Source organism: Micropterus salmoides, unplaced genomic scaffold (assembly GCF_014851395.1).
Source record: "Micropterus salmoides isolate LMB-PRFRI ecotype aquatic unplaced genomic scaffold, ASM1485139v1 Ms_hic_scaffold_6, whole genome shotgun sequence".
NCBI classification, from domain to species: domain Eukaryota; kingdom Metazoa; phylum Chordata; class Actinopteri; order Centrarchiformes; family Centrarchidae; genus Micropterus; species Micropterus salmoides.
In genome coordinates this window covers 6,404,325-6,430,382 of record NW_024044348.1, presented here as the reverse complement: position 1 = coordinate 6,430,382, position 26,058 = coordinate 6,404,325, and the positions used below count along the sequence as shown (strand labels likewise).

The 26,058-nt window shown below is 40.8% G+C and overlaps 1 protein-coding gene across 2 annotated transcripts in view; it reads right to left on the bottom strand.

The window, feature by feature from the left end:
• Positions 1–26,058, bottom strand: part of mpped2a (metallophosphoesterase domain containing 2a) — a 67,721-nt gene that overhangs the window by 19,392 nt on the left and 22,271 nt on the right. For both annotated transcript variants that reach the window (XM_038701664.1, XM_038701665.1), the window contains exons 3-4: positions 23,098–23,279; positions 14,780–15,005 (exon numbers count right to left, since the gene is read on the bottom strand). In XM_038701664.1, coding sequence (XP_038557592.1) covers positions 14,780–15,005; positions 23,098–23,279 — 408 coding nt within the window. The remainder of the gene's footprint in view (positions 1–14,779; positions 15,006–23,097; positions 23,280–26,058) is intronic.

Sequence of the window (26,058 nt, the reverse complement as noted above, 5' to 3'; positions counted from 1 at the left end):
ATGAACATTAAAACCCATTTAAGCACACAACAAATTTATTAAGTTTATTAAGAACATCTTTTTCCAGTGTACTTATCCTTTCTGAACGAATATTTGAACATATGAATATATTGTATTATTAAATAATGCATGGCAAAGCCAGCAACTATTAATCATACAGTATGTGCCTACACTGCGATGGTATGTGTTGTGAAGCCTGTATACAATGACAGCCGACAAAAAACTTTTGTCAAGAATCCAAACCAAAACCTGACACGAAACCTGAAGTCAGCGTATCTGATCTGCAGAGTTGGTCTGGACACAGTCTAAATCATCAAACATACATCAATCCCACTGTCAAAAAAAGAGCTTTAAAGAAAAACGAAATACCGGTAAGCAAGTTAACAACATTACATCAAAAGTGACTCACAACTTTGCCCGTAGGTGAGAAGAGCATGATGATAAGAAGCAGCTAAATCCTCAAAGTGCCACATCTTTCAGAAACCAACCAACTGGACCCTTCCTTCGTTCCATATTCTACCCTTTACCTAGTTGGCAAGTCATGTACTACTGGATGTCATTCATATCCAACAGGTCTTTGTATCCTTTTTGATGCCCCTAGCCATTATTACATTACTCCCAAATCAGCGAATGTTAGCATGTTAGAACGTGCGTGAGGCTTCCTGGTAGCATATCATACCATTTATTGATCGAGGTCATCCCCAATTCTCTCAAATATTTCCTGTGCGTCTCTCCTGTTTGCTGTCGTATGTTGAAAACATATGTTTTTTGTTTATATATACATTTTGGTTCCTAGGACAAGAATGACCTAATTCAACCAGCATTGATAAAATTGAAATAACATCCAACCCTTCTCCCGGAGTCCTCTCTTTGGGAACTAGATGCTCTCCCACTCTGTGTTTGTCTGTCATTATCTGTCATCCCGTCTGCTCAGTCCGGCCTGAATCTGAGCTTTTGCAGTGGAGGATCAGAGGCTCTGCAGAGCGTCGAGTCGTGTGGTTCTCTAATTAAAGCTGACGCTGTCACCGAAGCTCGCCAGCCCCTGGGTCAAAGGTCACCACGCAACAACTGACACAAGCAGGTAGCCAGCCACTGTGAAGCAGGCTGAAAGGCAAGTCGCCACCACCAGCCTCCCTTCCTCCACCTCCTTAACCTGCCCCCACCACTATTCCTTGATGCTCCTTTCCTTCCCTCTTCAAGTTTTGTCTTCTCAAGAAAAAAATACCCGCCTCCACACATTTATCCACTCAATGACATGGGAGAGAAAGAATAGAAACAGAAGAGAAAAGGAGGAAAGAGGGAGGGGAGGAAGAGGAAAGGCTTTTAAACAGCAGCAGCAGAGCATCTATAGGAAACCCGCACTTCAGGGCCCCTTTCAGCACGATGAAAGAGCGTGGACACTGCTTCGAAGCCACAGGGCCATCATTGGAAGGCCAAACAAACATGTCACTGGAAAAAGAAATGCTGCGAACTTCCTTGTGTACCTCTCATATGAACGATCCTATCTGTTCTCCAGAACAAAGGCATACGGTTGACCTTTGCATGTCCGTCCTTTTACAGCAAAGTGGAACCGGACCTCTGTGTGTTTTTTCTCAGATATACAATAGAGAAAAAAAAAAAAAAATAGGTCTTCGAGGACTTTGGTGTTGAGGTAGGGGGAGCAGCAGTGCTTAAGGAAGCCATTTATCATGCCCACCACCAAAAAAAAAAAAAAAGGTCTCAACCACAGTCAAGGGTAAAAAAAATCCCTTGATGTATTTGATCAAGTGAACCAGAGCTTGTAAACAAAAGCCACATGGACTCAGAGGTCTCTTGTTTGCAGGTCAGAGTGGTAGCAGCATGTCGACACCGGAGGTCAGACACTGCAGGCTGCAGGGGAGGAGAGTCAACAGCGCAGTCGCTGCAACTCAATCTACAGTGTTTTCAGGATTTAGTTTGTGCTGCTCGGCTTTCTGAACACGAGGAACCGCTGGCTGTCAGGTGCCAACATCCACCTCCTCCTGCTGACCAGAAACCCTCGTGCTTTGAGGTTATTTCCTGGAGTTGATTGGGTTTACATGCTCACTCCAAACAAGCTGCACTGCTGCTCCTCTTGTTGTGGTTTATTTGATGTGGACACAAATACACGCTGACAAACTGAATAAGCAATTGCACAGTATTGTATCAGATGTGGTGCAGATGTTTATTTGAAACACTCGTCCGTACTAGAGCTTTTGAATCAATTTAAATGCAGAAAACACACTGGACTTTAAATAAAAAACAATATTTTACAATGGTAGAGATGAGTGAAAATGAACTTGAATGAATGAATGCATTTCAACACAAAAAGCTAGCGTTGTCAAATATATTTTGGTAAATACAAGATGTCAAATACCAAATAAAATACAGTATAAAGTTCAGCAAATGTTTTATTTCAATCAGGAATTATCTGATAAAAGAATACTAATTAACATCACTAATGCCAACTTTCAGCACTTGCTGTTTTCAATACAACAAAGTATGGAAGTAAAACACTATTTGTCATTATTCTTGTAAAGGTCAGGAAAAAGACAAAAGCTCAACCAAGACAAAGACAACTAACTGACAAATGTGTCTGCTCACACTGGAACCAAAATTAGTGGAAGATGAGACGGATTTAGTCTCCTGCCAAGTGTCACAGCCACAAATGGATGAGTGTTCTTCACACCAGATAAAAGATGGAAATCATGTTAGCAGACAAGAGTCAGGCGACTCATTTAGCTGCCAGTTCCGCACGTGTTTGCATCACAACACGCAGACAAGAGTAACACTTTAGCACCTAGAACATTAAAAGATGTCTTAAAAGACAGACGTAGATTTTGTTTACATGCACATTTATATATCGGGCTCCATACATTTGGTCACACAAGTAGAAGTAGAAGAGAGACAGAGCTCCATATCTGTCTCTCTGTGTCCCCATCAAAGCGACGGAGCCGTCGACATCTCAGACAGGGTCGAGCGACCTCTCACACTCTCTCAAAAACACACACACACACACACAAACAGACAGGAACAACTTTCCAACCGGAGGCTCAGTGTAAACTGAAACCACTGACTGTCCACACCGTCAGGGACAAACTCTGATCTGACCCCAGAACAGCGCTAACAGTCTGCTACACAACTAGAGAGCACAAACACGCAGCTTGTTTAAAACACAGCTGTCTCTCTCAATTATCTCAGATTATTACCTTTATTCACACAGCGGCCAGTCATTGGCTTAAATCACACTAAAAGGTGGGGAACCTCACAGAAGACTGCTGACAGATAAACAGATTAAAGAGGTTATTCATCATCCTTTAATAATGCTGAAAGACAAGAAGAGCAGGAGGTCAAATTACCCACAAAGGCAAAGGCTACAACAGAAGATATACTACACTCTTCCAATCCAAAATAACAATCAATACAGTCTGAAATCTGGACGTCTTGACCAAATCAATACCAAACTAAATGACTAATCTTTCTTTTATTGGATCCACCACAAGTGTCAAGAAAATGTCAACACAATTCTCCCAGTGCCTTGAGCTGCAATGGGAAACAAGTGACTGAAAATGAAATGGAACAAAGCAAAATAATGTTTTTTCCCCATCTGGAAGATATTGTGTAGTAAAATGTTTTGGATGTGATATTAGGCTAAAGGATCAGTCTCCAAACTGGATGAGCTGGATCCACATTTTCGAGAAGCAATTTTTTGTCATGTTCAACTTTAACACCTTGCCTGAACGAAAACTTGATTTGGACTGCATTCAAAAACAAAAGCTTGAGGTTTAAGAACTTGTCAAGAGTGAACACCAGACTAAATGACTTATTAAACTGGATAATTGTCCTATTTTTTCCCAGAGATTGTGAATCTTTGGTTGTGGCCTGGATCCAGAGCAGGGTTTTGGCTGTGTCAGCCCTTTTCCAGGCCCAGAGGTGTTTGATGGAGCTGCCGGCTGTCGTGTGCCAGACCTCTGGCTGTTCGGCCGGTGACTGATGCACACAAGGCCACGGAGGAGAGCTTTATTAAACGATGGCGAAGACCCATCACTCTTCCTCTGACATATTGGGGGCTCACCTTGGGGTGGGGGTGCACCAGGAGGAGTCAAGAAGATGTGCAACATTTAATCTGTATTGACACCCCTCTGTGACGGCGTACAGTGTGCATTTGTTGGTTTGCAGTATGCTGCACTGTTGATTCTTGATTGTTTCATAGTTTTGCTGCATAACGGCCATTTGAGAAACATGCCTGCGTGTGTTTGTGCATGCGTCTGTATGTGTGTAGGGTGAGTCATTTAGCAGGGAACACTGTGAGCCGTCACACTGCAGAGAGTGAGGGCACGATGACAAATCCATCACTTAGCCCTCTCATTCACTCCTCTGACACACACTGTGGAAACTTCACACACATACGCACGCACACACGTGCACGCGCGCTACAGCTGCAGACCTGGACGGCTTGCAAGAACAAACCGTCAACACACCCCTCCTCCTCCTCCTCCTCCTCCTCCTCCTCCTGCCTGCCATTCATCACCAGCTGCAGGAGGCTCCATACAGTCTGAACCTCCCCGCATCTGTACCCTGATGACCACCTGCAGCAGCATCAGCACCCATCGGTGCACCTAGCAGGGCCAACAACAGCAACACGCAAACACGTACACAGCAGGAGTGTCCGCCACAATCCGGCCCCGTTAACAGAAGCTTGACGACTTCTATTTTATGCTCCATTAAGTCAAGGTGTCACATTTTAATGTCAATAAATCAGTATCTCATTAATTCTGAAAATACTGCTGTGATTTGTGAGACATGACTGTGCTGTCGACTGAAAACATTTCATTTAATAAAAAACTGAATAAGAAAACTACCTTCATTTTTTGGGCTTATCTGATCCCATTTTGAAAGAGTTTTCCACAAAGGTGGTAAAACTTTCAACAATTAATCCTCCACAGTGCATAAAGAAAAATATTGATGAAGTTACAAATCTGCATTTAACCATCTAGTTATTTCTTATCTCAGTAATAATTCCTGAATCTATATTTTTAGTTGGTACAATTACTGTTTGCCTGAAATATACTTCATCACTGAGAACATCATCAGTCTTAAGTGAAATATGCTGTATTACTTTATATCTGAAAATAGAAAGGGGACGACAAAATATCACAAAATAAAAATATTAATAATAGTTAGGTTGACATTGTTTTTGTTTCATGTTGGTCACACTTTGGGCTGCAACTAAAGATAATCTATTAATCAAGTGATTGTTTTGTTTTGAAAATGTAACCGGGTATATACACAGGAATCCTGAAGTACTTTTTAAAACCTTTTTCAAGACCGTTTCAACAAGACTGCCACTTTCAAGTCAGAAACACACCTTTAAAAGGGTTTTATGTAAATTTTTATAACAATAACTTTAGTAAAACATATCAAGATGAACATGTTGCTCTCAGGAGGAGGCGGCTAGAAGCAGCACATATTAGCACAAAAAAAATGCTCTACATGGTACTAGTTAGTTTAAATTTAATTTTAAGTAGCCTACTAATGCTTCAATAATCACAACTATTTATGCAGAACGATTACTTTTTTTAATGTCCCGCTCCATTCAGGCTGTGACTGATCTGTTCACGAAAAGTGACATTGACGAGAACATCGGCTTTATGAACAGTTGAGCGTGTTTCAATAAAAAGGCACTGATTTAGCTAAATAGACAGCCTTCGTTAGACAAACCCAAACGCTGCTTATATTTTCCCTGTTGTCTTCTGTCTTACCGCTTCACCTGCTGACAGCGCATCTTGTTTTTGAGTAACGGGGCTGTTAAAGCGGCCACAGAGCTCAGTCCGACTATGTTTTGAACGATTAGCATTGGGGGTCCAGTATGGTGGAAGATGACGGTCGGTTGTGCTCGTAGATCAGTTTTCTGGTTTGCACGGATCTACTTTAAGGGGCGGATGAGAGTAGATCCCCACGCCTAACGTTACACAGAAGAATCGCGCAGTTGCTAAAGTTGCCTGTCAAGTGTTTTTGGCTATGCAATATAAATAAATACGTTCACCCACACTTTTACCATACAAACTCTTTGGGCAAAAAGGATTTTCACATTGACAAAAATATCTACAAAATTTAATACCTTGTTAAATGGCGATTAAGACTTTTTAATGGCCTTAATTTTTGCAAAATTGATTATCTTTTAATACTTTTTAAGACACCCTGTGTAAAAAAACAATTGTATAACTTAGGCTCATTTTAATTTCCCACAGCCTTATTTAATGTTTTGAGACAACTTGTTTTAACCAACCATCTTGCCCAAAACCGAAAAGATTTTCTGGACAAAAAATAAAACTTTAACGTTCTAAAACTTTCTATTGGAGGTCATAGAAAACTGATGTGTGTTGACAGAGAGAACCAAATGTTTAACTTTTCTAATGAATAAAACAAATGTCCCTGAAGTGTTCAGGGAAAAAGCCATCCCTCTTATAATTTTCTCATTTGATTAGTCCCAGTATTCTTTTAAAATTGAGGGGGCGATTGCCTAATTAGAAAGAGGAAAGAAAGAAACACCCCTTTTTATTGACTACATGGTTTTGACCATAATGTGACATTTCAAAGGGTCACAAAGTTTCACCACACGATCTCCCTGCAGTGAAAGATACGAGGGCAGAACGACCATGAAGCCCTTGACTTCTTGGTGACGGACATTTGTCAGGGCCCATTACCTCATTGGAGGTAGCGCTGCCATGTGCTCACACTCAAACAGAGAAAATAGCGTGTGTCACTGTGTGTGTGTGTGTGTGTGTGTGTGTGGTGGGCAGACCGCCAACACAAACTGACAGAGGCTGGCGCCGGCAAAGAGGTGACTTAGGGGTGATTAAGCTAAAAGCAGCAGACACAAATGTCAGATCTCAGCGACGCAGACGAATGAAAAGTTAAAAATACCCATATACCCTAATTCACTCATGTGTTTCAGCCCTGTCCAAAGAATCTAAAGTTTAAAAAAAGTGCATCTTATAAAATATTCTGTGAAATTATTCTTTAAATTTACTATTTATTTATAATTTTTTCTGACCGGTGAGCGAAGGTATTGGCTTCAATTTTAAATTGTTTTTTGTTTCTTTCTCAAGTTATTTTGTCTCTCTATAATGTATTCTGCAGTTCTGTTATGTTGTGTATAATGGGGACTTGATTTATTATGGTTAGATAAGAGAGAGATCAGTATGTTTATGAATATAAAAACAAAGATTTGAATAAACAGTCAATTTGCAGAATATTGCAACCAGTCACTGTTTGCTTGCACATGTGCGTGTGTGTGTGTGCATGTGTGTGTGTTAAGGGTCAAGGGTGGTCTTTATTTTACAGCACCAGGATGTTCATTCAACAAAAGGCCACTTCCTGTGAGAGAAAGTATCAGAGACAGCGCAAACCGGAGGGAGGTAACACTTTTTTCCTGTTATACAATAAATGGCCAAAAGTATGTGAACATTATGTGTGATGTGATTATTAAACAAAGCCATGGGCCTTAATGTGCTGCTGTAACAGCCTCCAGTCTTCTAGAGGTTGAACCTGGCTGTAGGGATTTGCTCCTATACAGACACAAAAACATTAGTGAGGTCTAGTGAGACCTAAACCCTACTGAGCATCTGTGGGGCATCCTTAAAAACGGAAACTGGAGGAGCGCAAGGTCTCCAACATCCACCATCTCTGTGATATCTTCATGGAGAAGTCAGGGGAAGAGGACTCCAGTGGCCACCTGTGAAGCTCTGGTGAACTCCATGCCCAAGCGCGTTAAGGCAGTGCTGGAAAATAATGGTGGCCACACAAAATATTGACACTTTGGACCCAATTGGACATTTGTACTCACTTTTATTGCCTGCGGTTTAGACATTAAAGGCTGTGTGATGTGTTATTTTGAGGGGCCAGCAAATTCACACTGTTATACAAACTCTACACTCACTACTTTACATTGTAGCAAAGTGTCGTTTCTTCAGTGTTGTCACATGAAAAGATTTAATCAAATATTTACACAAATGGTGGCGTACTCACTTTTGTGAGATACTGTATATGGGGAGAAAAGAGTAAAACGAGTCCACAGGAAAACTAACTACACAGATCTCTAAAAACAAATGAGGCTGAACATGCTGATATTCAAACATCAGCACTGTGTATTCCTCTCAGTCTCTCCCTCTCCCCCTCACTCCCTCTCTCTCTCTCACACACACACACACACACTCAGCTGACCTTTACAGTGAAAAATGAATACATGAATAAGACTAAAATCTGCAAATGACAAATCTGCATTTTGCCCTCCAGGTTTCCCCTGAGGTGAGCTTTAGAGAGTCAAATGAGGGCAGTCAGATTTTAATCTGGTGCCTCTGGGAGGCGCACACACACACACAAACACACACACACACGCCAGCAGACTGATTTGCTATCGAATAAACCAACCACACATTGATTGCCATTTAATTCATTAACAGCAACCAAAGTAAACACTATGAAGAAAGAGGAGAGGGAAGAAAATGAGACGACTTAAGAGCAGAAAATAGAAAATGAAAAGACCAGAAATGAGAAGAGAGGTTAGGAGGCAGGGAGAAGAAGAAAGACAGAAGAGGATGTGACGCTAAAATAAAGGGAGATGAGAAAGAGAGCGACTTATAAGAGCGACGAGACGAGAGAAATGAAAAGAGGAGAAAAAAATATGACAAAAGGAGAGCAAGCGATGAAGAAGCAAGGAGAGGTAATAGACTCCCCAGTAGACGAGGCAGAGAGGGAGGCAGGCGGGCCGGGCTGGGAGGATGAGGGAGGAGGCAGCAGCGGGAGCAGCAACAGTTTGACCTTCGGCCAGGGAGTTAAATTGTGGTCAAGTCCAGAATCACAAAACAGGTTAATCCCCACACAGAGAGAGAGACAGAGAGGGGCTCTAGCTCTCTCAGACCCCTCCCTCCCCATACTTCTCTGGTCTGAATCAGTCAGCGAAGCTTATCGGAGTCTGCAAAACCAGCAGGATTCCTCACATATCTGTGACCAGCCTGCCGTCACTCCTTCCATACCGTTGATGTCTGACCTGCGTGTGTGCCGGAACTAATGATTATTTTCACAATTTCTTTTACTTAATTTAGAATTTATTCTAGAAAATAGTGACCAAAGCCCATCGCAGGTTATTAAGTCTTCAGAACTGCTGATTTAGTCTGGAGATCAAAAAGGATTCAGTTTAGATTTAGATTCAGAGAGGAAACAAACAAAAGCAGCAGAGTCACATTGGAGAAGCTGGAAAAAGGAAATGATTGGGAATATTTGGGAGGGAAAATACCTGACTGATTAACTGATTATCAAAACTGCATGATTTACAGACTAATCTTTTCAGCATTAGTGTGCATTATGTGTAAAGACCTGGTCACAGCAGCGTTTAAAACAGCAGCATTTTGAGACTAAATCAATTCATTGATTCTTCTTCTTTCGTAACTCTGATGCGCAAATTCACACCAGTGACCAATAGCAAGCTGTCTTGACAGTGTTGACCACTGAGGGAATGGAGACGATGCTATCGTAGCTTATTAAAACTGGCGAAGAATAAACTGCTTCCAATAAAATGGTTCGTATCGACAGTTTCGAGAATAAACTGTCAGCTCACTGTCCCGTTGAGCTAACTAGCCAGAGAGATATCTTTCACAAGAACAAAATACTGGGGGAAAGTAAACGCAGAGAAAACAGAATGAAGAGACGTATTTGGACTGACTAGTGCTAGCCTGCTGCAGTATTTACCAAATATCCTTGCAAGTAGTCACCATGCTACCATGTTTGTGCGTGCTTAAACACTAGCTGTCAGACTACTCGACTGGAACAGCACTCAACTTTTCACAATTTACAAAAGGTCAAAAGACAGAAATTCATATCCTGCATAAAAGAAGTAGAGTAAAGACAGAAGATTAAAAAGATTCATGGGTTTAAAGTTCAGAGAAAATAGTTTTACGTTGCCAAAAACTGTGTTGCCAGGAGCAGAAAGAGTTAATGATGTGAATAAAATGAACTGCCGGGCTCCGAGAGACCTTCAGCCCCTTTTAAAGAAGCTTGACTGACAAGGTGCAGAAGCCCGCTCATCTTTCCACAGTGTGGAGTGTGTGCGTTTGAGAAGTGGTAGTTTAGGTATTCGGTCTGTTAAGCATCTGTCATTAAACAGTGTGTGTTGTGTGTCTTTCATGGTACACTGCTTCCACTCCAAGCAGGAGTGAACTAAGTCAGAACATTTTGAGTTTTACTCAAAATGTTGAGAACACAGTGTCAGCAGCATTATATAGGATTTGTTAAATAAAGAAAGGTAGTAGAGAAATTAATTTTAGAACAGGAGAAAATTAACATCTCTCAATAATATCTTGTCCTTCAGGTAATAAAGTCATACAGAAATGAAAACTGTAGATCTAAAACGATTAGTTGAAAAAATAAACAACTATTTTGATAATAGATTAATCATTTAAGTATTTTTTTCAAGCAAATTATAAATTGAATCTCAAAAGAAAAAACATGAAACATAAAAATGTCACCTTGGACTCACTTGTACTACTACTTTTCACTACTTCTCAAAGACGATTAATCAAGAAAATAACCAGCAGCTTCACTGATAATGAATTTTTTTTTTAGTAGCAGCCATCATTCATATGAAATAAATTCTGATAATGACATGGATATTTTCTTATAGAAGCAGCTCATTTATTCAAGATGGTTATTTTCATGTTTCAGTAGCTGGATTTTGTAGTTTTCAAGTACCTGAGTGAGAGCAGACCGTTATTTCAACGTCTTAATTCAACTGGAAGTTGAAATCGTTAAAATCGCAGACTGTCAAAAATTTTTCATGATGGCAATGTAATTTCCTACTTTACCGAAATGGTGTCATGAATGTAAGGAAAACTTAATATAATAAAATCTAGTAATAAGTAAGTAGGAATTATAATTCTTATCACCATCCTTAAGTCTTCTGTTTCTCATCTCTGACTACATTTTTTTCCAGGATAAACCAACATCTTGAGTAGTGCTCAGATTTCCAACATCTGGGGCAATTTTTCCCTCAACGCTTACGTTTTTTTTAGCTGGTTTTTCAGATACTCTAGTGAGATTAATTAACTGAGGCAACTTGTTGGCACAATTTCAACGTGGACACATATTTAAGTAACCAAAAAAGCTGTGTGTGTGAGAGAAGGCCTGGCCTCATTCAAATCCACCTCGATCCCTGAAGAATCGAGTTCAGAAAAGGCTTTACTTCCTCATTTTCAGGAGATAAAAAGTTCAAACTATCGGCGTGGGAAAGTGCTGATATGATGTGAAAGCGTGTTTCGCTTGCATGTGCTCCTTTGCGTCCAAAACGACGGACAGCAGACATGTGTCTAAAATACTTTAAGTAAAAACATATTGTATTGAATGAATGTTAACTCAAATCTTTCCACAAATGGCCACATGCTGAACTGACAACCTGCAGCAGATAATTATTAAAATGGATTATGTTTGAAAAGCTCAACAGCATAATGTAATTTTTATCCATAAGACCTTTAAAGCAGACATTTAAATGACGGATTGGTAAAAAAGGAAATGGTGGGAGCAGCAATGGAAAGAAGGGTGAAATGTTGCTAATCAGTCAGTCAGAGCAGAATGTTTCCTTCCATCTTGTACAGATGAAAACCTGCAGGGTTAGTGTGCTGTAACCTGCTGCTTATCCACGATTTCCAAGAGAAAACTTCAAAGTCTTGCATGCTCTTGTGATAGAAATCTGACCAGCTGACCCAGCAATTAATGTTTTTAATATATAATTATTTTAGTGGAGAAGCTATAAAGAGGATATTAAAGTTGCGACATAAATCTAGTTTATGTCGCGGTGTCCGGATACACCGTTTCATTTTACATGCAGAGAGGCTGATGGATTCAAAACACTGTTTTTTTGCCTTTAAGAGCAGAAACAAGCAAAGTTGATTTCTTGATAAAGCAAAAGAAAGGAGGAACAGCCTTATGATGACATTTTGTTTCATTTTTGAGTTTGAGCTGGACAGGCGCTGGACTTAACGGGTTCTGAAATGTTCATAAAGTTTAAAAATTTGTGACATTTGAGGTAAAAAAACAACAACAACAACAACGACTACTGGTTGGTATTTTCCTGAACACATTGTCATAACCAAAAATACAACACTGTCTATGAAAAATGTAAAGGCATAAAGTCATAAAACTGAAAGACCCTAAAACTTTTACACAATATACTTGCACGTATTGTTAAATACACAAAGAACAAAACACATTACCTACAGTTCCAACAATATAGAGTGGTTACACCAAAGACTACCTATAAACACTGTTAATTACTGAGCAGGTGCATCACTAATTTTATACTTAGCATTTAGTTTAGTTCCTGAGAATGAGGACTTTTGAACTACTTGTGTACATTTATTTCTTACACTAATTTACTCCAATAAAATTTTGAAAATGGGATGATTCCCTTTAGCAAATAACTGCACATTGTGCTGATTATTACTTATATTTAAGTACAGATTTGAAAACTTTTCACCGAAAGCAGAAAAGTGTATAGATAAACTGACCAGGAAGCTGAAACCCATTGTTTCATTGTGTTTTTAAAACAGCAACCACCACAACAACCACTGCAGCTACACTAGCGTTTATCAGGTGGTAGTTACACGCTACAGTTCCTGAGTGATGCTGTCGCTTCCCCGGCCTTCAGCAGCAGGGCTCGGAGGAGCTGGGCCACCCAGGCAGTGAGCTGGTGAGCTGTTGATGAAGTGAGGGGTCACTGCAGGGCTAAGTGAGACCTCACACTGGACAAGCAGGCCAGACCTCAGGCCACGATGGCATATGGGTGTGAAGGAGGTGAGGAAGCCGAGGAGGGGTGGGGTGGGTGGGGGGGGGGGGGACATCAAGCTGTCCACTCCGCCTCTCACGAGACCCCCAGCTGTCACAACAGACACTTACCAGCCCTCACACTAAACACCCACCAGGGAGAGGGGGGCAGCATCCTTCCTCTTTCAAAGAGAAGGATGGAAAAGAGGAAGGACGGAGGGAAAAAGAGGGTAATCTCTTCTTCCTGTTGCTATAATGTCTGAGGAATGCTGAGACCTGCCCTCGCCTCCTCCTCGCCACTGTCCTCCGCCGCCGCTTCTGAAGCCGGGCTGCAAACCTGCTAATTATAGCCACTAGAGGATGAAGGTGTGACCTAAATAGTTATTTTAAGTCTGGAGCAGACTTGTGAGAACCACAGCGCAGCGAGCAGAGGGAGTCCCAGCAGGACGGAGGAAGTTCCAGCCTCGACCGTCACACAACAAAACACACAGCTGCAGTGCAGGCGAGCCGAGGTCAGACCGCAAGACTGTTCAAATACTGTAAGACGACAGCGGTTCAGACTGAACTACAGCGTTTTCTTTCTAATAGGGCTATCCAGCTAAGGTGACTGGGGCAAAGAGAGGGCATCAGACGAGGATCATTAGAGGCCGCTGTACTGGCAAACTATCAGCATCATTATAATATTTTTGGTTAGTGGTTTTGGTCAAAATAAGTGAATCCTTTTCACAATAACTTATGGTCTTCAGACAATATGTTTGATATTTTTAAAAATCAAGAACCAGCAAAATGAATTCATGGATGGAAGCAACTGTTCCAACCCAATTACTGTAATACAAATTGCAATGATGAGGTTTTAAGCATTGATGACTGCGCAGGATGGTGATGGCTGGATGTACTCCAGGTTTTGTGATGCTATTGCTTTAATGTACTATGCTGTAATTTACTTCATAAATTATAACATATGTTGGATTTATTTACCTGACTAGTGTTATGTTTTTTATTGTGTTTTGTGTATCCTGCGTTCAAGTCTGTGTCTGCTTTATCTTTCACCTGCCTACAAGATGTAGTTCCCCCTTCAAGGAAAGTAAAGCTTACCTTTAGCAAAAATAGTAGAAGGATCAGAGTCGACTTTAAAAAACATCTTGAGTAAAAGCTTTACACTAGAGTTAAGCTACAAGTATTTAAACCGGTGTGCAGCTGCATTTTTTCCCCCCAAGGTGAAAAACTTTTTTGTGTGTGATACAAATATAAAAATACGGGATGTTGGTATTGCATATAAAACAAATAATCATATCCCTGGAAAACACTTTCTTCAGTTAAATCCAGTTACAACTATGGTCAAGGGATAGAACCTACAGTTTACTCCAGAAATCAATTTTTTAAAATGACACTACTTCATGAAAACAGGTTTCCATTTCTTTTGTGTATGAAATTTTGTTTCTAAATAAAACCGCATGAGAACTTCTACATCCATGAATGCAGCAGTGATCCCAGGAGGTACTTTCTCTGCACAAACACTCCCACCTGCCTCTGTTTGTTGAATACATGCTGCTTATACCCTTCCTCGACCAAACGCACCCCCCCACTGCGTTTTTTCCACACCTGAGAGCCTATTGACAGAGTGTCTCTGTAACACGCGTATCACTTAACCCCGTGTCAAAACACAGGTGTAACGTAAGCCCGAGGAGCAGGCGAAGGTCCTGAGCTCATAAAGGAATGTGTGAGAAGGGAAAAGCACCCTACATGGTAGAGAGGCCCCTCGGTGAGAGCGTACAGCAGAGTACAGAGTTACCGCAGGGAGCCGAGCTGGAAAACAGTCAGACATTGACAGAGGGGGAAGGCACACCTTCACCTCGGGGATCCACAACACATCAAGACAGAACTGCAGCTCAGTGGTTATGAAAGACAGACAGTGAGGAGAGTATGAATGGTAGGATAACAGAAAGAGAACAGTTGGTGCTCTTACCATGGCGCCCCGTATATCCGGAACCCCTTTATGGTGACGTCCGAGTCCTGCAGGTACACACAGTTTGTGAGGAGCGTCTGGACATTGTCAAAGTCCTCTGGTTTGAGTTTGGAGACTGAGGGGAATCGGTAGTAATCCTGCTTGACCAGCTCAGCCATAAAGTCTTTATCAAAGGTCAGCTCATGGTTCCCGGCGATCACCACCTTAAACTCGTACGGGAGGCCACCTAGAAGAGACAAGAGCAACCAGGGAGAGGATGGTGAACTAAACATCCACATATGAATCCATATTAAGTCCCAGTCCAATTCACTTTCTTCACTTACTCACAGGATTTGTTAGAAAATAAATCTGACATTTTCTAATACCTCTGACCTGAAATAAACCATTTTTCTGTACATATGAATTTATAGCATATGAGGAACAATCACTCCACCAATATGTTGCTGATAATGACATTTTTCTGCACAAGCTGACTGAGGCGATGCAGACGTAGAACTGAACTGGCATTGTGGTTACATGGCATGAGTCTCAGCATAACAATTTCTGAGGTACACATTTACAAATATTGACAACCCTCCTAAATTTAGTTTAATTTAATTCTGGGTTAGTGTGCTGCTGAAACCATTCAGACGGCACTAAAACTATACAATCATCACGAAGTGTTTACAATTTGTATCAACTGGATGGCGCCTGCTGTATCAAAGTTGCATAAAGCAACATTTCTGTTGCTGCAATCTATTAAGAAAGTTTCTCGAATGACAACGAGTCACAACACTGATGAGTTTCAGTTCCAGCTCCCTGTTAGGGCTGCACACTGTATCCCGTTTTTGTTATTATAGTCTTATGAAATTAATATGAAAATATAGCAAATATAAGCATCAAGTCCATATATACTGAGAAAAGTGTTAAGATTAAATGTATTGCTTGATTAAAGTATTTCTGGATGTATATTTGTACGTGTTTCACCGCATGTTGTCACCAAATCAGTAAAGGATATTATTGAGTGCACAATCAATCTGCAGAATGTTTGCCTCCAAGGTTGTTAAATTTAATTAAATGAAAACTTATTTTGATTTAATCACACTGCAAATAGTCATTTACACAGAATAAATTCTTCACACACACTCCATATTTTGCCCATATCATGCAGCTCTGCTCTCCTTTAAAGGCTGAACAGTATTTTATGAAATCACAAAGGGGTTGTACTTTCTACCTGGTCTGTCTTTTTCTACAGAAATGTTGTGATAATATTTTGTACATGGAGCATATACTCCCTCTGTAGCTCCCTGTATACCTAACCCTGAGCACAGATCAGGACTGGAAAGAAAACACAGATAAGTGGAGGGGGAAAATACCCTCAATTCAGACAGTCAGAGACGTTACAACCACAGCTGAAGTCTCTGCTTGACCTCAGCAGACCACAGTCCATCTCTGCAGACGCCGGGCAGCTGGGAAAAGCATGAACCTGAACTAAATAGAGAAGAACATCTATTACAATTCTCATCCCCTCATCTTTCAACTTCTGCAGTGCCCTTTTCGCTCTCCTCTGCCGGGGTGATTTGTCCCGGTTCCCCTTCGCCATCAAGAAACTGACTTGCTACTTTATTTCAGCCGATTGAGCACTCAATGAAAGGGTCTGGCCTTCATCACCCTCCCATTCTCTCTCTCTATATTTTTCCTCTTTTTCCTCTCTTGGATTCTGTCTTTATAGGCTTCCTGCTGATTTTGTTTAAGCCTTCCTTCATTACTTTCTGTCTTAAGTTCTCCATAGACTAATTCACAGGTTAATTTAAGTGTAAACAGAACATAACAACAGGAAGAATGCAGCACCCCCAACCCAGCTGATAAAATTTATAATAGGGCTGCAACTAATGATTATTTTCATTATCGGTTCATCTGCTCGATTAACATTTTAATCGATTGGTCTATAAAATGTTATAAAACAATGAACAACATATCCTAAAGTGCTGTGGTCAATACAATTGTTTTGTCCCAAAGATTTGTTTGTAGAACATTTCGTTTGGCTGGCCTAATGTCATTTAGTGCTGTCAAGAGGTGACCTACACTATTGTATGGACCCAATACTGTGCTGTTCTGCTGACATCTTTTGCAACAAGTCATGCGTGTTTGTTTCATGCAGTTTCACAGACTGTAAACATTGATGTTTGATTGTTTACAGTCAACAATCACCACTTCCAATAGATTAAGGTAACCTGTGTGAATGTGGAACAAATCCATTTAGTTGAAAAGTTAAAGTTTAGAGGTTCAGATTACACATATCCTTTGCCAGTGCACTTTGGCAGCTACATTTAGCAGATTTTTACAGGCTCTCCTAGACAAAAACTGCGCGCACACACACACACACACACACAAAATCCTTTACATACACTGCAGGATTATTGCACTGATTTACACGCGAGATGCAAACATCTACCTACAATATGGATTTTTGACTGACAGGAAAGTATTCAGCTCACCAACATACACCCGTTTCTCCTGAAGTGCTTTTGTCCATTTGTTCCTCTGCTCCGTATTGCTCTGGCCAGCAGATAGCAGAAGGTTATGATGCACGCCAAGAGGGCAAATTGAGTAAAATGTTGAATAAAGAATCCGATAAAAGTGTATTTGTTTAATATCTATGCTTTAGGCTCATGACAGTAAGTGAAAGAAAAAAACATAACTGCTCTGCTCAATTTTGCAGTGAAGTTCACATTTGGAAATAAAATGAATCAAAACTGAATAGAATCTAAATTCAGTTGAGATACGCCTGCTCAATGCAGATGCAGAAAAATAAAAATCTACCGCATCCGTCTAAAGTGTGTGTGTGTGTGTGTGTGTGTGTGTGTGTGTGTGTGTGTGTAAGTGTGTAAGTGTGTGAGAGAGAGACTGTGTGTTCTCCAATACTGAAAATGAAAGAATCATGGTTCCCCGGTCTATAGGTTTCATTCCCGCTACTCTAAATTTGCTCTTGTCGCATCTCAGGATCATAAATTCCAGCCTAACCTAATATGAAAGCGCCATCTCTCAGTCCCCCAGTACTCTAACTGGATCACACATCCATTTACACACAAAAACACACACACACACACACACACAGCAAAGCGAAGCGAATCATCCTCTTCACCACAACTAGGCAGGGAAAAGGTGGGAAAAACATAATTACCATCAAACAACTCCGACTCCATTACTCTACTGGGAATTTCTACTGCTTTTTATTGCCACCGTGATACATCTTACAGAGGGCTGGTGGAGTCATACACTCAGATTTATTTTTTATTCTTCGCCCACAAACGGTGTATAAAAGACGGTAAGAAAATCAAAACAAAACTCTGAAGAAAAAGAACTACGTGTTTGTATCATTTGTACAAGATTAAAGACAAAACATCTGCACATTCAAAACATGTCATTTAGAACATGTTTTTCACAGTCTAATACTAAAAATACACTCTTTCCAACCAGGGTAAACAGAAGTTCAATAAAAAATAGAGGTGAATTTCTAAGAAAATGAAACTACCTCTCTCATCTCCTAAAAGTACTCCTGGAGGAAATATGTTGGAATCAAATCAACACGCCTTCCAATTAGTGCAGAAGTTGCCTTAGTGCCTTTCTAGTCCTCCGGCCACTCAAAGCGCTATATGTTACATTCAACCACTCATAATCTAATGACAGTGGCTACCACACAAGGTGCCAACTGCTCATCAGAAGGAGACTTTCTCACTCACACACTCGAGCAAAACAAGCTTTTACTTATCAATCAATAAGGTCAACTGTTCCTTCAAATGTTAAATTTTGGTACTATATGTAAGGGGAAGGATTAGGGCTGTACGATACTGGGAAAAAAAACTGACACTGCAACATTTTTCTTTTCTGCGATATATATTGTGATATTAAAAAATAAAGGAATTTTCACAAGACGACTTCCATTTCTCTATTTGAAAAGAATTAAGCATCCTATAATTGTTGGGATGATTTGGTAGGGGAAAATGCATAGAAAATAAAAATAAATAAGCTGATAAATGTCTTTTTAGTCTGAACACTTTTTTTTTTTTGAGTGCAAACCATCCTTTCTTGAGCTTTAACGCAGTAAACATAGCTATACACCAGCCTCCTGAGTGATTTACAAAAGCTGCTTTTCTTTTAGCAACCAAATCCGCTGTTTCAGTGGTTTTCTCCTGTTCCTCACTCATTTTCAAGTTGTTGTCGACAACTAACGAGGGGTGGGACGTGCTTTTTTGTTACATCAAACAGACTTCTCTTGTAGATTAGTCATGGAAAATGAGAACTATGCAAGTTTTCCTTTCGTTTAAAGCAGCACAAAAGCTGACGTGTTTGAGTTAATTTGACTTGCTTGAATTTGCACGTCCTGCGATGTGACTGTTGCGCATGGGCACACTGTGATAATGAGTCTTAGGAAGGATGTTGTTTACGGTTTGTGATTAGTTGACTGGATTGTGATATTTGCAGAAGGTTTATTTAAAATGATTTACTCTTTTATACTGAAAATAAATAACTAACATAAATGCTATTACGGTCTCAAATCATCTTCATTGATGTAAAACAGGAAGTGAACAAAACCTCAATGGTTAGTTCTTACTGTCATAGCCATTATCAGCTCCTCTGTCTACACACATTTCACATCTGAGCATAGACACGCACACACAAAAACAAGCTTCAGAGGCCTCTGGGAGCAGCTTAAAGCAGCAGATCAGAGCTGGTGCTCTACCATCAGACAGGCTGGGTCGGGGAAAGCTCGTTCCTCTGCATCGATCTCCAGTGATTTCCTTCCACGGGCCAAACAGCTGCCTCCTCCGGAGTCTGAGAGGAGCAGACGGAGGAGACCGACAGGGAGGCGAGGCAGCAGAGGAGCACAAACAAACCGCTCAGATTAAAGAAGCTTAAAACCTACAACAACCTCATCCAGCCCCAAGTTCACAATTAATTTGGGGTTTCTTGATTATATCATTTCAGTTTTACAATTGCATTTCAATCCCTGGTTGTTGTGAATCTGGAGGGGTTCTTGCTACTCAACTATACGTCACAGTTTCATATAAGTCACAGTGGATTTATAACAGCCAATCTCTGTACCCAAAAACATTTACATGAACATCCAGAGACAGGAAACAAAGCATTTTTCAAAGAATACTTGAAGTCGGACCAGAGGGTAACCACGTGAATTACAACTTCTGATGACAGAAAATCTGTAGCTTCACAACTTTCAAAATGACATGATCAGAATCAACCTATGACTGGAAAAAAAACCTTTTTCTGAGATGCCACAGTTGCATGTTTTGAGCATGTCTGAGCAGTCAGTCCGTGCATTGCGAGCCTCATTTGATCCAGAAAATCACAATCAAAATTATTGAACCAATACGCGTTCAAAATGCCATTTTTCCATGTGACTTTCATCACGCTGACATCGCTCGTCCTCCTCCATGTCTAACTCAGACTCTTCCTCTCTCAGTCGCTTTCTCTCTGCCTTTGTCAACAAGGACAAATAAACAGCCTTGGAGGGAATATCGAACCTTTCGCATGCACTTTGGTTTTCTTTATTAGAACCCATTTTGTATATAAAGCTCACACCAGCACTGTAAAAGCCACCATATAAATAAACGACAATTTATTCAAGGCCGAGAGCTGTCTGTCCTCCGAACCACAGAAGCAGAAGATACCGACCGAACAATGAGATCAAAATGCTTTCACTGACTTAAAAGCTTCTAAACTTTACCATCTGACACATATACTGACTGTATCAATTGAAGATTGTACCTGTGTAAAGTAAACTGCAGTCAGAACCTATAGAAATAACATCTCTATCAGGATTTGGCCAATATGGGTATTTGAAGACAAGATGACCAGCTTTAGTGAAGTTAATAATTATCTTTAAATTTGACCAATGTCTTAAATCCACTTAATCTCAATATTCTGACTGATGTTGTGACATTTCTGGTGAAATTACAGCTTTAATCTCCATCAACATATTATTATAACTATACCACTATTCCCATAATAATATTAATTTTTTTTTGTGAAATTACAGCCGTTTTCTCATAATAGTATGCTTTTTTTTTTTTAGTCAACTGCAACAATTAGTCGATTAGTTGTCAATTACTATAATTCACCAACTACTTAAAATTCTCCAGCTTCTTAAATGTGAATATTTTCTGGTTTCTTTACTCCTCAGTAAACTGTGAAACACTGATAGACATTTTTCACAACAAATCTATTAATAAAAGCTAATGTAAAGCTCCACTAACTCTCAACAGCACATTAACAGACAGACTGTTCCAAACTACATCAAGCTACTTTCCACTTTTCCGCTCTGCATTGATTCCCCATTATGGCCAATATCTCTGTTTTCACTCTGGCTTAACAAAGTACAAACACCCCCCGACACACACACACACACACACACACACACACACACACTTAATGTAGCTGCCGGTTTTTATTGATGGAGGAGTTTGATAGAAAAGCTGCCCAGTGCGTCCTCCTGGTGCTGCCAGGTGCTGTATTGGTGGTGACACAGCAGAAAACAGAGGTGAAAGAAGTGGGACATGCCAGCATGTGTGTGTGTGTTCACCCTTTGTATATGTATGTGTGCCTGTATCACAAGAATTAGGGCACAGCACCTGGCAGTACTTTAAAGAGTCAGCCTGGCAAAGTGGGTGCACTACTGTAGCTGCCCAAAAACAAATCACAATTCATCAAACTGAAAGCTAAGATTTTAGAGGTTGACCATGTGTTTAAAACTATGTAAAGAGCATGTTGAGATTTGAGACCATAGTCAAAACTCACTTTTAGCCTTCTTAAATCTTAGTTTAAAATTTTCTAAATTGTGAGTTGGAGTTCTTATGTTTTTCTATCTTTTGCATTACAGACTTTTTCAAAACGCCCTCCATAGTGGATACATGTGAACAAGAAGGTTGGGGTTGTAGCAGCTAACCGCATAAGGAGGAAGAAGAGATTCAACCATTTCAGTGTAGACTGTAAAACTATCCCAGAAACACTGATGTGAAAGGAAACCTGGTTGTCATATAAAGTAAACGCCATTTTCAAATGTGTCTGCATTAGTGTGAACACAGCTTATAGTTATACAGAGCAAAGACATGAAAGAGCAGGAGGCGGCGAGTTTGACAGGACTGTGCATGAAGAATCAGATGATGTTTTTTTTAGCTAAATTCTTCTGAAAATACTGACGACAGTCGGTGCTGCTGGAGTGATTTGAGAAGTTTTTAAAGGATGTCTGGATTTGCTGTGAAAACTGGATCTATGGTGGAATCCACTGTAACTGCTGTGACTCCAGACTGACTGCAGCTGCTGTCGTCTTTGGAGAGGCAAGACTTTGACAGCCACCTTTCAACTCTACTCTAAACATCGCTGCCAATCTTAGATCTTCAATTCCATCTATGCTATTTCAACATTAAACTGTGTCTTGTCCCCTCCATTTCATCCACTCCAGGTGTGTCCAGATAAAACAGAAAGCGAATTTTCCCCTCGGCTGCTAGATTTGTTTTGCAGTCTATGTTTATTCGCCTCCAACACCCAGTGAGACGCATTAGGTGTAACTAGCTAGCATCATGCACACCAGTTTTGTGTGCATGATGCTAGCTGTGTGTTTGCGTGACAGCTCGTCTTCTGACTGATTTCAGAACCCACCAGAAACTCCAGTTCTTCCGGTAATTTCCTCCAGTTTCCCAAAAATGCCTTTTGTTTTGCATTCAGTTATTTAGAATGACTTTTAGACTCTTTGCTCCAACCATTAAATTTCAGGATGTTGTTTTGTCTCACATGCTGAGGGCTGATGAACTGGCAAATACAAACAATTGAAGCATAGACAAAAAAAATAAAATAAAATCTACAGGCCGGTGTGGTGGGTGGCACTTATTGATTTCTGCACTTGGTGAGATGTGTGTGTGAAACATGACTGCATTAGTGGGACAAAAATGAGACCCTTCCTAGTCTCTCGCCTGAAGGGTCTAGAGCCTAGGGGGCCCCCCCCCCAAACACTCATTCACTCAAAGCCCAGTGCTCCCACCCACAAGCTGGGGCCAGAGGGAGAGGTCAAAGGGTAACTGAGCCAGGGTGTTAGGTCACAAGGGTTAAACTGGACACTTTAGCACAGCAGTTGTGGGGTCAACAGGGGATAGGGAGGGGAGTCACTGTGTGGTCCAGTTACTGGTTATGTATGCAACATGTCTCGTGCCCTCGCCTGTCCCCCTGCTCACGAGAGCCTGTGCACGACAGTTTTGTGTCACCGTGTAAACAATGCATGTGTCCAGCAGAGTGCGGATGAACGTGTGGCTGAAGGAGCTTAGTACCTAGCCAGTCGTTGAACTTCTTAACTTCGGAGGGCAGGCCCAGCTCGGTGAAGTCACCCATGTGCAGCAGCACGTCGCCGTAGGGCATCTGGATGCCGTCTGTACGTGAGTGTGTGTCTGACACACATACGAACCTGGTGTGTCCTGCTGGCTTGGGAGTGTCGTAAGGAATAGGGTCCACCCTGAAATGACAAGAGACACAGAGGGAGAGCTGTTGAGAATAGGGCTGAGAATGAGCCCTAAACTCTAGGTCATGACAAACACATTTACCTCAATAATGAGACCGACACCAAAAGTATTTTGCAATTCATCAGTGGTGGCTTCTAGTGTATTTATTGAAAACTGTAATATGGGGCATCCTGGTACCCTTGTGGTTAAGATGCACATCATGTGATCGCAACATTGCTGCACGGCATGGCCCCTCTTCCACCGCATGTTGCCCGTCCCTCTTTGCCGTCGTTATCAATTAAAGTTTAGAAAACAAACTGGAAAAAACTAAAGAAATAACTGTAATATCAGTAAATTATGCATCGCTGGGTTCGAGTTTTACTCAGTTTCACTGAACTCAATTCAGTTTGTTGTCCAGCCCAAGTTCAGACTGTGTGTGTGTTGATTATGTAAGGACACCCCCCCCCCCCCTTTTCATTTGCGTGGCTTGTTTTCCTCCCTCAAAAGACGAAGTGCTGCCGTTCATTCTTTGGAGGAATTGCGGGGTTTACCCTCACTTTCAGAAGTTGTCGACACAATTTGTGAATATTGTAGTTTGCATTCATTTTACTGTCTGTTAAAAATGTCTTTGGCAACTTAGCTGTGACTCTCTCATTATCCAGATGGCTGCCCACGCTGCACAGCTTCATGCTATCAATCTTAAAGATCTAAGAAACCAATTTCTTACCGTTAAATGACACTGCCAACAGTCAAGTAGGTTTGATTCCATCATCACCGACAAAAAGACCAAATTCAACTGATCTTGCAAGCAATTGAATTTTCCACTTATTCATGAGACGTCTGCCCTTGGTTTTATTTAGTTATTTTATAATGTGTAACATTATTCTCTTTAAAAAGAGCTGCAATTCAAAGAGGGCCCTTTTCCCTCTTTGTGATATTTTAAAAAGGTGTACTCAATCCCCAAGCATATTTTTAGGAATATATGCTAATTTCATACCAGACAGCAAAAGGGGCACAGCTGAAAACTGGAACCTTAAAAGATCATTTGTTGTGCAAAATAAATTACATGGTACAAAGAATAATGCGTGCAGCAGAGAAAAATGCATCTCAAAGAAAAGAGGAGACATTACAACAGTGAAAACGTGTAGTGTGTGCTAAAAAACAACCAGCGCTCTGGTTGATTTTGTGCACACAAGGAGGGCAATGGCTGTTTTGTGGCATCAGATTGGCTAAAGAGCCGGTGAATTAAAGCATGCCATGTCCTTTCTATCCATTATCTAAAGAAAAACACTTAGACCCAAGTCTGGCCGGAAAAAGCCTTTTCTTTAGCCTTTTTGTTCGATGTCAGCACGTCTGTTAAAAAGGAAGAAAAACCTGTACTTTTTTCTGACTGAAAGCAAAGAAAGAAAAAAATCATCTTGTCTGTAATTGAAGTCTGCAATGTGCAATCTTCCAGCACTCTGCCACGAGACCATTATTTCATTAGAAGGGATGTCACTGTCGACAACATCAGACACATAATCAACGCTGCAATCTCCAACCTGACAAGCGCGCACACACACACACACACACACACACACACACACACACACAGGGTTAACCCGCTTGTGTGCACAAACCTACCACAGAAGCAGATGAAATGAAAAGGTTTCAGACTAGAGAAGACATCATTAACAGAGATGGAGAAAACAGGCACATCTGAACAAAAGGAAATCTGACTGGGGGGGGGGGGGGGGGGGGGGCAGTTTTCCTGTTTTCCTAGAATATTAGACATGAGAAAACTTCCAGCCAGGAATCTGTTGTTCTGTTTTTGAGTTAAAGAGTCATCTGTAAAGTCTTGTTAGTGGTAGGACAACAGTGGGCAAGATGGTCACTGCATGTAGTCCGTAGTCCAGCCACCATCTGTAGTCACTGTCTACTATCAGACATCTGTGGTAAGGGTGGGCCATCTGGATAAAATCTTCTATCATGATATACAAATGGGTGACGGAAGGGCGGAACTCACGGAAATGCAGCAGAGAGAGCGAGCGGCAGAACATGACGGTGAAAGTTAGCGGAGAAAACTATTAGCAGTTTCAGTCTGGTAGTAAACGTGCAGTGTAGGTCACAGTGTGTCCGTTAATAAAAGTCTGTTGTTTCCCCAACTTCGTGTTTGGGCTGTTATGCAACGTTAGCTAAATTAGTAACAAGGTAATATTAATTAGCTCAGCTGTATGTCATTACTAACTTACCTGACCAAGGGTTGAGAACATCAGGTACAAGCATAAACTAAACTGGTGTACAGCTCTGTCCTGTTTACATACTGTACATCCTGAAAATTATTTTTCAGTTTTCTGAGTCTGACAACTAGTTGTTAAAGAAATGAGGGAACATGGAGCTGAGTTTAGTGAAGTAAATTAGTCATGCAAACTAGTCCTTTTAAGCCAATTAGGAGATGTTTCTTTTGGATTTTAATCCTAAAATGAAATGCTTAGTAATTATCCAGAGATATAGCAAAGAAACAAATTATGTATCAAGATGCATCGATAATCGTTTTATAAATCGCTTCGCAGCTCTGAATCATAATCGACTCGAATCATGAGGTGCCCTATCCCTCCCCTATCATACATTTGCCAACTCTTTGAAGTCTACTAGAGAGATGAACACCATACTTGCTATTCCCTCATTTTGTGCCATGATGCTGATGCTGGAGAGCGCCGTCTAGCACGTTGCTCCCAAAACTCAAGCTATTCAAACATGTTGAGATCTAGTGACTGAGAAGACCAAAGCAAATGATAATTTTCATGTTTCTTC